The 12,292-nt window shown below is 42.7% G+C and overlaps 1 protein-coding gene across 1 annotated transcript in view; it reads left to right on the top strand.

Annotated features, from left to right (window-relative positions):
- LOC149525417 (dynein axonemal heavy chain 11-like) overlaps positions 1 to 12,292 on the top strand; it is a 73,602-nt gene that overhangs the window by 49,870 nt on the left and 11,440 nt on the right. Inside the window, exons 14-15 of the mRNA XM_089776662.1 lie at positions 4,268 to 4,387; positions 8,766 to 9,008. Coding sequence (XP_089632788.1) covers positions 4,268 to 4,387; positions 8,766 to 9,008 — 363 coding nt within the window. The remainder of the gene's footprint in view (positions 1 to 4,267; positions 4,388 to 8,765; positions 9,009 to 12,292) is intronic.

Below are 12,292 nucleotides of genomic sequence, written 5' to 3'. Positions count from 1 at the left end.
CTGCCTCTGGAAATTTCCACTACATGCATCTGACGAAGTGAGTCTTTGCCTACGAAAGCTTATGCTCCAACACTTCGGTTAGTCTATAAGGTGCCACAGGACTCCTCGCCACTTTTGCAGATTCAGATTTGTAACACGGTTACCCCTCTGGTTCTCAAAATAACTACTCATAAGCTTAATAAATAGCGACTAGTATCTGGAAGCCATGCTGTCACATGGGTATAATTTATAAAGTCATGTGTATTTTTTTTTTAAATTTAAAGGGCCAAAAATGGGTGAGAATTAAAAAATTTGTTGGTAACAGAACACAGATGTCAGCAATAATTGAACTTATTGGTATTCCAAACAATACCAGCTCTCAACCATTCTTCTTATTTCCATCACCTCACAGTGACTCAATGGACTTTGCTAGTTGTGTGCATGGCAGTTGGGTGCACAGGTGTGGCAGTTTGGCTAAGTAATCTGCCATCTGTGCCATCTCCTATAGATGACCAATTAGACTATGACATGCAAATTAGCTGTAAAATAAGGATGGTGATTGGTCAAGTTGCTTCCACTATCATAGATATCAGTAGCACTACATTGCTACATCTGGTGAAAATACTCTATTCTGATGGGACTGAGCTCTCTTGTTGGTGTAATAAATCCACTTGTGTGTGAGGCAGTAGTTATGTTGGTAGGAAAAGCTCTCCCACCAACAGAGCACAGTCCGTGCCAACGCTTCAGTTGGTGTAATTTATGTCACTCGAGAGAGGGGTGGCCTATTTACAGTCTTGAGTGATTTAAGTAAGTGGTAGTGTAGGCCTGGCCTAGGGCTCTTGGTGTGACATAGATGCATGCCTTACTGTAGCTGTACACTGCCTGGCTATGATTTGTAAAGTCAAAATGATTGAGAACTTTAAAACTATATGGTAATAGACCACAACAACCAGTGATGATTCAACCTGGTGATATTCTGAATAAAAAGAATTATTGGTCATACTTGTAGCTGCTTCCATTGCTTCATGTGGACTCAACAGACATTTTAGGCTTCAGAAAGACATGCCATTTAATGTTCCTGGAGTCTTCTCTAAATACTAATTCAGGTGGAGGGTAGGAGAGAGAATTATTTAACCTTGTCATTTGGTAGTATTGCATATAGTTAATATGAATAATTTTGTGTTGGTGAATAAGTTGCATAACATTGTATTGTAACCTTGGCATTTAAAAATGAAGGCATTAGAGGGGAAAAAAGGGATCTTAAAAGCATCAAAATGTGGTGTGAAGACAGAGTCAAATCCTGCTTGCCTTACACATTTAGCACGAATTGACCCATTGCCATGTTGAAGACTGCAGGACAGATTCTCAGCTGGGGTATATTGTAGGGATGTAATAGTATAGTTGATTAACCAATCAACTGATAAGCAAAAATTTAGAGGTTAATGCTATAGACTACACACATTTCCCCTCTCGCCTCCTCTCCCTCTCCCCCATGGCAGTAAATTTTTTAGCTGACTAGCCAGTGGCCCAGCTCATTCCAGGGTTGCTCCAGGTCCAGGACTTACCCCCACTGCGGATCTGCATTTAAAATGTATTAGGAGCCAGGTGGGCAGGCAGCCCGGCTCAGTTCTGGCTTGCACTGGCTCCACTCCTGGGGAGCCCTCTGCTACCCCAAGCTGCTGCTTCTCTATCAGAGGCAGCAGCGTGGGGTGGCAGTCAGTCAGTCTGAAAAGGGAGCTGGTTTATAAACTGGCTCCCCTTGCAGAGCAGCTTCTACCTGACACCCTGTGCTACTGCCTCTGATACAGTCACAGAAGTGGGAGGTGTAGCAGGGGGCTCCCTGGGAGTGGGGCCGGAGCACACCCACTGCTAACCCCAGGGACTATAGAATAGTTGACTAACCAATAAGAATTCATGAGATTGACTATTCAATTAACCAATATTTAGCATCCCTAGTATACTGTCACAGCTTCATTGAAGTCAATGGCACTATGACAGTTTATACCAGCTGAGGACCTTATCCTTGGACACTTAATTCTCTTGTGGCTTCTTAGCTGACATGAATCAATCCATTTCCCCATGGGTGAAATTCCCTTCACCCATACAAAACCCAAGCATATGAGCTCTCTGCAAGTGGAATTCAAAGTGGTTGTGGAGACAAAAACAACCCAGGGCCAAGGTGCAGGGCTTCTGTTCAACCCACTCCATCTCCCACCACAATTGTTTTTCAAGAGTGTGGGATAGAATAGTGACCCTTTATATAGGATATTGGGGCCTTTTGACCCTTTTATAGCCCACACACCTTCTGGGTGTGGTGTACTTGCCCATCTAGAGGCACTGAGACCACTTACAGAGAGAATAGTAAGTCTGCTCTAGAGCCTTAGCGAACAGCCAGCTGGCTTTTAGCTCATACAGTGGAGACTTGTGTTCCTAGCTCCAGAGGTCCCAGGTTTGATTTCCCCCTGCAGATGAGCAGGGTCTGCCGGTAAAACACTTTCACTACATGCCCTTCTGTACTAGTATAGATGAGCTCTTTTCTGTGGCACACAATTGTGTAGGCGGCCCTGTGTAACTACTCAGTAGGTAAACTTCTACAGCATAGCCCCTGTGCAGGACTAGAGTAGTATGGAGGGTGACTTTCCCTCTCTATGAACACATCAGGCTAATTTCCTACACCATACAATGTTAATTATGCAAACCTGTTATCCAGAAACCTCTTTTATCCAAAAGCTAGAAGGTGTCCTTGATGTCTTGTGATTGCACTGAAATTTCTCTATTAACTCAGAAGCCTTGATTATCTAAACATTGTCAATGTCCCCCATGACATGTGGCTAATTGAGGTTATACTGAATTAAAGTGTTGCTATACTCATGTAAGACACACACACAGACTTTGAAAAAGGTTATCTGGCACAAAGAAGAAAAGCAATTTCCTTACCAACAAATACTGGTATATTGAAATAAATATATAGTAGACTGAGACATGCATCAGTTGCAATTTTATAGCCAATAATGATAAAAACTTGTTTGTTTATTTGTAAGATTAATCTTCTGAATCAGAAATTCTCAATATTCTTCTTAGAGATGTGCTGTCGAGCCTTTCTGGAGCATAGTTTATTACATTCTGGTGACTCTTTCTCTTTGTCATTCTTTTTCATTCAATTCAAACCAATTTGAAAAAAAGGTGCAATAAGACTTTCACACATTCAAATTCAAATAAACTTATAGCAAACACACTGGAATAGCTCCATATATTTTACTTGTTCTGTTCTGTCACATCATGCAAAGCCTATAATTAAGTTTTTACTTGAACTGTTAGGAGGCAAATACTGCCCTCGAGGGTGTAAAGGTTTCTGCCTGGAAAGGCTTCATCACAAACTGGCATATTTTGCAAACCAGGGATAGCAAAAAGAGGCTTTGAATCTTGCTAAGTCAAATAAAAAGATAGAGACAGTGGTTTCTTGAATAAAATATTCTACTATCATTGATCAGTAGCTGGAGGTATGGCACTCTGACCATAATCACAATGACTATAATCCTCAAGTGATTTGGTAGTGACGGCATAAATATTAATTCCATTTTTACTGAAATTGTTGAATGCATCTCTAGTTCAAATAACAGATTTTCACTTACTCAGTATTTTCTAGAGAGATTTATATAACTGCAGTCGGACACATGTTTTGTTTTTCCCATTAAAAGAGACATAATTAGGTTTCCTACAGTCACTCACAGGATTATGTTTTCTAAAACCTGTATAGGGAAACGCATATATTTATCAATGAGTTACATTCTCTTACCTTATGCAGTGTTTTGAAAATGTACTTTGCTCCTTAAACGATTTTTGTAAGGGCTAGGATAAAAATGATGACTTATACCTCAATTGATATTGGTTTGCACAATCAGTGATTTTTAGCTGTAATTGTCATGACATTTGATCAAATGTGTGTGTGTGTGTGTGTGTGTGTGTGTGTGTGTGTGTGTGTGTGTGTGTATACACACACACACACACACACACACACACACACACTTGATCAAATGTCATGACAATTACAGCTAAAAATCACTGATTGTGCAAACCAATAACTGGAATTAAAAAAATTGTAGTATGTTTTATCCTAAATCCAAAATAATGAGAGCATCTAATGTTTGCAACTTCTCAGGAAAGTGTTTTGATTTTCTATTGTTCTCATGAAACATTTTTCGTGCATTATAATTCTGTTCGACTTTGGTTTGTCCTTTGAAAGCTGACTTGGTATTTGTTTAATTATGCATTCCATTATCTTCGGTAGGTTCCATGGGAAGATTTGCGTTATCTCTTTGGAGAGATTATGTATGGTGGACACATCACTGATGACCGGGACCGCAAGCTCTGTCATATGTATTTAGAGGAATTCATGAGCCCAGCTATGGTAATTTTTATATATACCTAAAGAATTTTAAATTTAAAATATTATAAGGAATAAAATATTTTGTATTTAGCTTTAATACATTAAACTTCATAATGACTATTTATTCATTTATCTGATTTGCTATGAGCTGAAGCATTTTGAAATAACACTCAGCCCTACCCTAGCCATACAAAAATCTTGCACGTCCGTTTTGAAGTAAATAATCCAATTTGTAATTAGTACAGTACTTCATCTCACACACACACAAATCTTGTCTGCAACACTTTTGTGACTTGCTATATTACTTAGCTGCTTTTGCAACCATCTGTAGTTTTGCAACATGTGTTCAGTGTTTTGTAACAATACTACATACTGTGTAGAATGGCCAGCTGAAGTGCATTGTGCATTTAGTTAATGGGGTTTGCTATTAAAAATTAACCCCTCTGTGATGCACTCTTGGTTTGAAAACTCCTGGTAGGATAGAAAAGCTGCACAATTGAAAGATGCCTCACTGATCACACCACAGAGTGATACACATACCAGGCACCCAAGAACCTATACTTACTTGTCTTATATATTCTTTTCTTGTCAATGAAAAGCATCCGAGCAAAATGGCTTTCCCTCAGTTCCCAGTGGTTTCAGAATATGAGATGCAATAATGGACTGCTTCTCCCTTTCTGCCACTCCTGTGGAATTCTTGATTCTTAGATATAGCTGGAGCAGACCACCAACCAACCACCCATGATGACAAAATGGGTGCAGGAGGGGATGAGGAAGGAGGAGTCTAGGGGGGAGGAAGGGTGCAAGAACAGGCTGGGGATGAGGGGTGGGGTCTTGGCAGTAGAGGAGGGTGCAGGTGCGGGATCTCAGTGGGAGGAGAATGGGGGGCACTTATCTGGTTCCACACCCCCGTCTGCTCCCAGCCAATGGGAGCCATGGGGAAAGCCTCCAGGCGAGTGGCTTCCATGCACAGAGCTGCTTCCTCCCCCTGCAAGCCAGATCCAGCCCATAAGGCTCAGGGCTCCCCCTGCACACACATACACACAGCTGGAAACTGATGTTGGTGCTCCAACCTCATGGGATGAGGGCACAGAGCTGGAGCGCCAGTGCAGGCTCCTCACGGCGGGCAGTTGGGGGGGGATTGCCAGACTGTGGCCCACCTGCAGGATGGATGCAGACCACTAGAGGTCTGCAGACCACACTTTGAGAACCACTGAACTAGAGCAAGTTGCCACCAGATGTATGTAGCATGATGTATATTAATCTTAGATATCTGAAGTTAGACTGCATTGCTCACCCATTCAAAGTGCAAAATTTCCAAAATTGTTTCAAAATCCACAGCTTCTGTATTACAAGCAGAGTTAGTTGTTTCACTGTTGTGACAGAATATAAACCATGGAAAATCTTGGCTTTACTTAATTTTCTTTCTAGAAATCCAGTGAGTGTGTTGGTATTATTTTACTCTAAATTTCTCTGGTTGCTTTCTCTTAAGATTTTTAGCTAGTCAAAGTGGAGAAATGTCTATACTAAAGAGAGTGAACACATTTTTTTAAAATGGCCTTTACAGTTTTATTAATTTTGCCTTGTCCAAACAGCTCGTGTGGGGTAGAGGGGTAGCATTAACATGCAAGCCTGAAGCAGATCATTTCTGGAGCTTGGATAACTTAAGGAAAATGCACTTTTCACCCTTGCCACTGCAGCTAAGTCTGTCTTGAAGGTTCGAAGTGAAATGAGTGTGCTTGTATCTCCTCAATCCCTAATGAGCAGGTTTTCATATGTCAAAAAGCCACACTCAGATTAACACAATTGGAAGTCGCTGTTCAGAGGAAGAGGCTGGAATAAGTTACCATGGAGATGGAAGGCTAAACACTACTGTACTTCTGACCTCTACAGAGGCGGATTTCTCTAAATGACAGCTGAGGTCGTGGGATCAGTGTGGGAAGCTCATTCCGCTGTTCTTGCTCTGTGTCTAGCCTATGATAAGTAAAGAATTACTGTTTCCAACATAGGCAGTCCATTAACCTTCAGAAGCCTGAACTTTCATTCAAATAATTGTAAAATAAATATAGGTGGTGAAACCTGAGGAGAATCACTGGTATTTGTATGCCCTTTGGAAAGTTTAGGTACCCAGCCCTGAGTACAGATCTGCTGATGTTTGAAATAATGAGATGATACATTTTCAGGCTTTTTGCTATGATAGGACAGTGTTATTCCCCGAAATTATCAGAGGTAACAAGAACTCTTTTATTGTCTGGCAGCCAAATAAACACAAACAGATATGGCAACAAATACATTTAATCAGCATTCTTATCTTTTTGTTTAGCAAATCAGTGACTTGTCTTTAATTATTGGCACTCCTGGTGAATTCATTAGCTGTAAATGTAATCAATAAGGCAGGCTGGGGTGAGTGTTGTATTGAGATTTTGCCTGGTGTTGTATGTAGTGTTTGGCCAAAGACAAACTGGTGTATTCCCACCAGTGTTCCCTGTAAGCTGAACACTTGGATGGTCACACAGGAGATATTCAAATGCCACCCCGCTGATTAGCAGAGCACCTACAGCTGGAAGCAAGTGTTTCAACTGGTGGTGCACACACACACATGTCTCAGTGCACAAAACAAAATTTGTTCCACACATGGATGGATAAAGAGGGACCGTTGGTTCCTACTATAAACCACAGCTTGCATTGTGTGTGTAAACCAGCAAAAATATAATTAGATTTATTTAAAGTACCCACCAAAGAAATCAAACAATATTGAATAACTAACAGAAGCTGCCTTTAACTTACTGGAAAACTTGGAGCTGACGTGGCACCTTGAGGAGATCATTGCAGGTGAGGTCTGTATTGCCGGATGCACAATAAACAGCTGGATGTAAGATGAAAATAACTTGATTGTATTAGTGCCATCAGTGGCTTGATCTTGACTTGGCATAATATCTGAACACCTTTGAAGTTTATTGTGGCTATATGGAACAGACCTCTCCCCTCCACATCTAAAATAAGTGGCTGTCTTAAAAAGAGCCACTTGTAACCAGAAAAAAAAATCTTTCAACAAAAATGACACTCCAGACTGGAGTGAGACCATTGTGGCTGGGATGCTGAATTCAGAGGACCTTCTGAAACCACTGAAATCCTTGCAGCTCAGAAGTGAGGGTGAAGGGAAAGCAAAGAGCTAGTGCAATTATATATGTATATTACTGCTTTTATTTTACCTATGTTATCGCTGTGAGGTAGGCCAGACCATGGACTGCACTTCATACCAGTGCATTGAGCTGCATGCTGGCTGCAAATTCAGCTCTAGGTCTGTTTTATGGCTCTGATTCTTATTTTTAAAACCCTAAAGGGGTTAGGACCTGCCTATCTTAAAGTTGCTTTGCAATTTTCCATGGCAACTGTTCTCTCTAACACAGCAGATGGTGGAATCCAGATTCAATCTAGCAACCAGGAAGAAGACTTTCTCAGCTGTGAAACTTACCACCATTGAACACCCAGTTGAGTCCAAACCTTGACACTTTCAGTGTGCAATCCAAAGCTCCTCTCCCTTTGCAGGAAACATGCCAGCTGAGAGGTTAATAGAGTAAACAGGGCCTTCCTCTGCATTTCACCACTTGGATGTTAGGAGCAAAGTGGAATGAGGAGGACGGATGCTGTTGTACACACAGAAACCTGCCTCCTGATAGTGGCAAAGCAGGTGGTGTGTTGGGATTGCTGCTCCTGATTAGCTCAGTATGATTCAGATCCTGTTATTGTTACCCTTTCTCTACTACTATCCACCCAGGTGTGCTTTTTTCCATCATGTACCTTGTAATGTCTTCTGAGCAGTAAACTCTTCAGGCTGGGACATACAATTGCTACATGCCTGTACTGCTCCCTGATCTAGCTAGACTGTAGATGGTATCACAATAAAAATGTTTAATTAAGATAATAAACAGTAGTCTTGTGGTCAAGGTACTCAACTGGGACTCAGGGGATCTAGGTTGTACTCCTGCCTGTGCCACGAATTTTCTGAGTAACTGTGAGCAAGTCACTTCAGCCCATAATGCCACTATTTTCCCACCTATAGAACTGAATAATAATAATTCATTACCATTCATGGCAGTGTGGAGGGGATACATTCATTAATATTTGCTCTAATATTACAGGAATTGGACTATAGTTGCATATTTAAAATAACCCCTAATATCACACATCTGAAAGTGAAAGGTAGTACAGGCAGGCACCTCCATGCTATGGTGATGGGAACGTTAGCAATATATGTAGTAATTGTAATAAGAATCCTTAATAACCATATTTTATTGTGGTAGAACATAGCTGGCACTTCTAACAGGCTTCTGTTGAACTTAATTCCTGGCACAGTGGAGTAAACCTGATAGTAACCTTGTACATTCTCTTTCTGAAGCTTGACGGAGAACTGGCATTGGCTCCAGATTTCCTATCACCTCCAAATTTGGATTATGCTGGATACCATAAGTATATAGATGAAATGCTTCCAGCTGAAAGCCCAGTGTTATATGGACTCCATCCTAATGCAGAGATAGAATTCTTGACAGTGACATCAGAGAACCTCTTCAAAACTCTGTTGGAAATGCAGCCCAGGAATTTACTTGTAGGTGAGGAATCAGGACAGTCTGCAGAGGAAAAGGTAAGTGATGGTTCTTCTTAATCACATTTCCCATAGGAATGCTTCTCCTAGCACCAGAGGATACCACTAAAAAGGAGTGTTGATTAGATTGCATTATTTCACAGAGATAGTTAACTTCTATAAATAACAGCAGGTCAAATTTAAACTTGGTGAAGCTCAGGATTACATCAAGGATGAATTTTGGCCCATCAATAAGAGAAACCTGTAATTTTTAATAGGAACTGCTAATACCATTTTCACTTTGGATGGAAGCTGGGGTGCCAGTGAATAAATCTCTTTATATTTTTTTTTAAAAGAGCAAAAAAACATTGACTTAGAAAAACATAATGTTATGGTTTGTCTGATTCTGGTTTTCTTCCCCTTCCCTGCCATTTTCAGTAGATTGTCAGTTAGGAAGCAGGTAACATTTTGCCTTGACAGCTACTTCAGTTTTCACATTAAGTGCCTGGTACTGATGTGGTTGAAATAAGGCTTCAATTTCCAGTTCTGAAACAGAGTTCCCACGTGCTTCTGAGCAAATCACTTGGGAAGGGGGGAGATTTTCTACAATGTCCAGCTTCCACTGAATGCAGTTAAGTGGGGGAATGTCAGGAAGCCACTTCTGGATCCTGATGTTTCTGCCATGGCAATATCCCCAAGGGCCTCTATGACGACTATGCTATGCTTCAGCCAATCCCCATAGCCCACTGCACTGCAGGGATGCAGCAAGGTCTTGGAGCCAGAACACTGACTCTAAGCTGCGGTCTGAGCTTCCTCATGATTCTCCCTGCAGGGGAGTCGCAGGAGGCTTCTGCTCTCTTTGGGCCACCTAATTGGTGCAAATAGAGCAGATCTGGGAAGAGAATCTGCCTCATACACTTTCTGGACCTCAGATCCCCATATGTGCAAGATATATTTTTAATAGGATAAGTGTGCTGAGGAGATAAACCCACATAACCTTAACTAGCAGTCACATACCGTCGTGACGGGGGCCATATAAGTACCTAGTCCAGAGGTGAGGAACCTTTTTTGGGTCAGGGACTGCACACAAGTGAGAAGGGGGGAAAAGCCACTCCTCAATGAGGCGACCTTGGGACTGAGAAGACATTCTCCACATTCCTCTCACACACCAGAGTCTTGGGGGGCCAGGCTAGTAGATTTTGTGGGGAATGGTGGGAGGATGGGGAACCCATACTGGTGCTCCATCTTCAATACTAGGAGGGAGCCTTAAGCCTCAAGGCCAGATCAGGCAAACAGGAGGTCATCGTTATATTCCCTACCTCTGACCTACACAGAGAAAGCTCTTGGTGTTGCTACATGTACTGATGCATCATGCCGTTCTGTTTAGTGTCAGGAAGTTATTTTCAAGTAGCCAAAATTACCCCCGTTAGAAATAAAATTACTAGTTCTAGGCATGGATGCAGAGCAGCAGGGGATATTCACAGAGTACATGCAGAAAGGGGTGAGATTGGTAAGACACATATAAACAAGTGATGACAAAGATGCACCCAATATTTTAGCTGTTTGAGATTAAGAATAAGGGTTTCACAATACAACTACATGAAGAATGAGCATTATGGTTCAAGAGGCTGCTCTCGCTTCATTACAGCAAGGCAGAGCAGCACCTACGTAGTTTCTCAAGAGGCCCAGGTTCTAAGATTCCTGGTAAAGTACCATTAAGTAGCTGTTTGCAGAATATGCAAAATGAGATGTCGGCCATCAGATCCTTTTGGACTGTTGTCCATGTTGCACGTAAAGCCACCGCACAATTGGATCTGTGGTTGGAAAGATCAGCAGAGAAGCCAAGTACTGAACTAGCATGGAAAGTCCCGATTTCAACATCTCAAAAGGTCCCTTATAAACACAGCTTTCAAATATGTACTTTTATTATTCTAAATTGCACTTAGTCCAGAAAGTGTTTTTTTTTCCGTCCCAGGTTTGTGTTACATTTGTATGTGAAGCCAGGTTTGTATTAAACAAGCAAATGTAAGATACAGAACACAAAACTGATCAGAGTGTAAGCTCTAGTGCAGAGGTGGGCAACATGCAACACATGGACCACATGTGACTCCACCTTCAGCCTGCAGACCCCCTGGCTGTCCCCTTCCCCACGTACCTCTCATGAATCAGGGCCTCACACTTCCTGCTTCTTCCCCTCCCTCCCAGCACTTTTAGAGGAGCCACAAATCGTCTGATGCATACTCCATCCCCACTCTTCCACCTCTCTTCCAGAGCTGGAACGCCAAGAATCAGTTGTTCGCAGCATTCCAGCTCTGGGAGGGAGGGAGAGAAGCAGGTGTGGGGCCGTGTCATGGGGCAGGCACTAATCCCCCAGGCGCCTCCCTCTGGTTGATGTCGCAGCCTCTCTTGCAGGTCTTCTGCTGGGTCAGTCTCGTGTCCCTTCCTAGCCATGATGCCCTTTCCTCCTCAGCTTGTCCTAGGTCAGTGCCCCTCCACTCTGGGGGTCTGTAACTCCCAGGGAACCCCAAACCTCTATACCCACCTTGCCTGTCATCATCTTACTAGCCCCTTACCTCAGGGGCAAACTGCAATCTGAAATGGTCACTCATCCTTGGCAAGGGGGTTTGGACCTCATGCCTTTTCTTATTCTGGCTGTTTCCCTGCAGCCTTAGTTCACTCAGGCCTGCAGCCTGGGAGTGAGGTCAGGCCAGAGCTCCCCAGCTCTGCCTGCCTTTCCCCAACACTGCTCTGTCTCAGGAAGCTGTCAGCTTCCCTAGCAGCTAGGTCCCAACTAAAGCAAGAGTGTGTCTGTTCTCCTCCCTCCAGGAGCTCTTATTTATACAACCCCAACTGGGCCCTAATTGGCTGTATCTGCCTCAGCTCTGGGCTCCACTCTCACCGCCTTCTTCCAGGACTGGGTTTTAACCCTTAAAGGCCCTGTGCAAGGCAGATGCCCTATTACAGGCTCCAGTGCCCCGGTGTGTGAGAGGGACGGGGGGGGGGCACACAGGGCTGCTGGTGGAACTCCAGTGGGCCGCGAGCTGCTGCAGCCCACTGAGATGGAGAGCCACGCATATGGCCCACTAACTATTCTTGGTTGCTCATTGCTACTCTTGTGTGTGTGTGCACGTATACCAGTGTGTGCATGTGTACACTTTGTATTCCTCATGCTACTAGATGTAGGGTGCCAACATTTATAAGTGTACTGGTTTCATCAAGAACGAAGAAAATCTGCCATCTTCCGCAGGGGGGAACTCGGCACCTAAATCTCAGCTCAATGCATTTTGAAACAAAAAAGCTGTTAAAGTTGAAAAGGTTTTTCCTGGTTGTGTCCATAGAGGATG

Source organism: Pelodiscus sinensis, chromosome 2 (assembly GCF_052426305.1).
Source record: "Pelodiscus sinensis isolate ZL-2025 chromosome 2, ASM5242630v1, whole genome shotgun sequence".
NCBI lineage: Eukaryota > Metazoa > Chordata > Testudines > Trionychidae > Pelodiscus > Pelodiscus sinensis.
The sequence above is the reverse complement of the archived record's forward strand: the minus strand, read 5'-3'. Positions and strand labels throughout refer to the sequence as shown.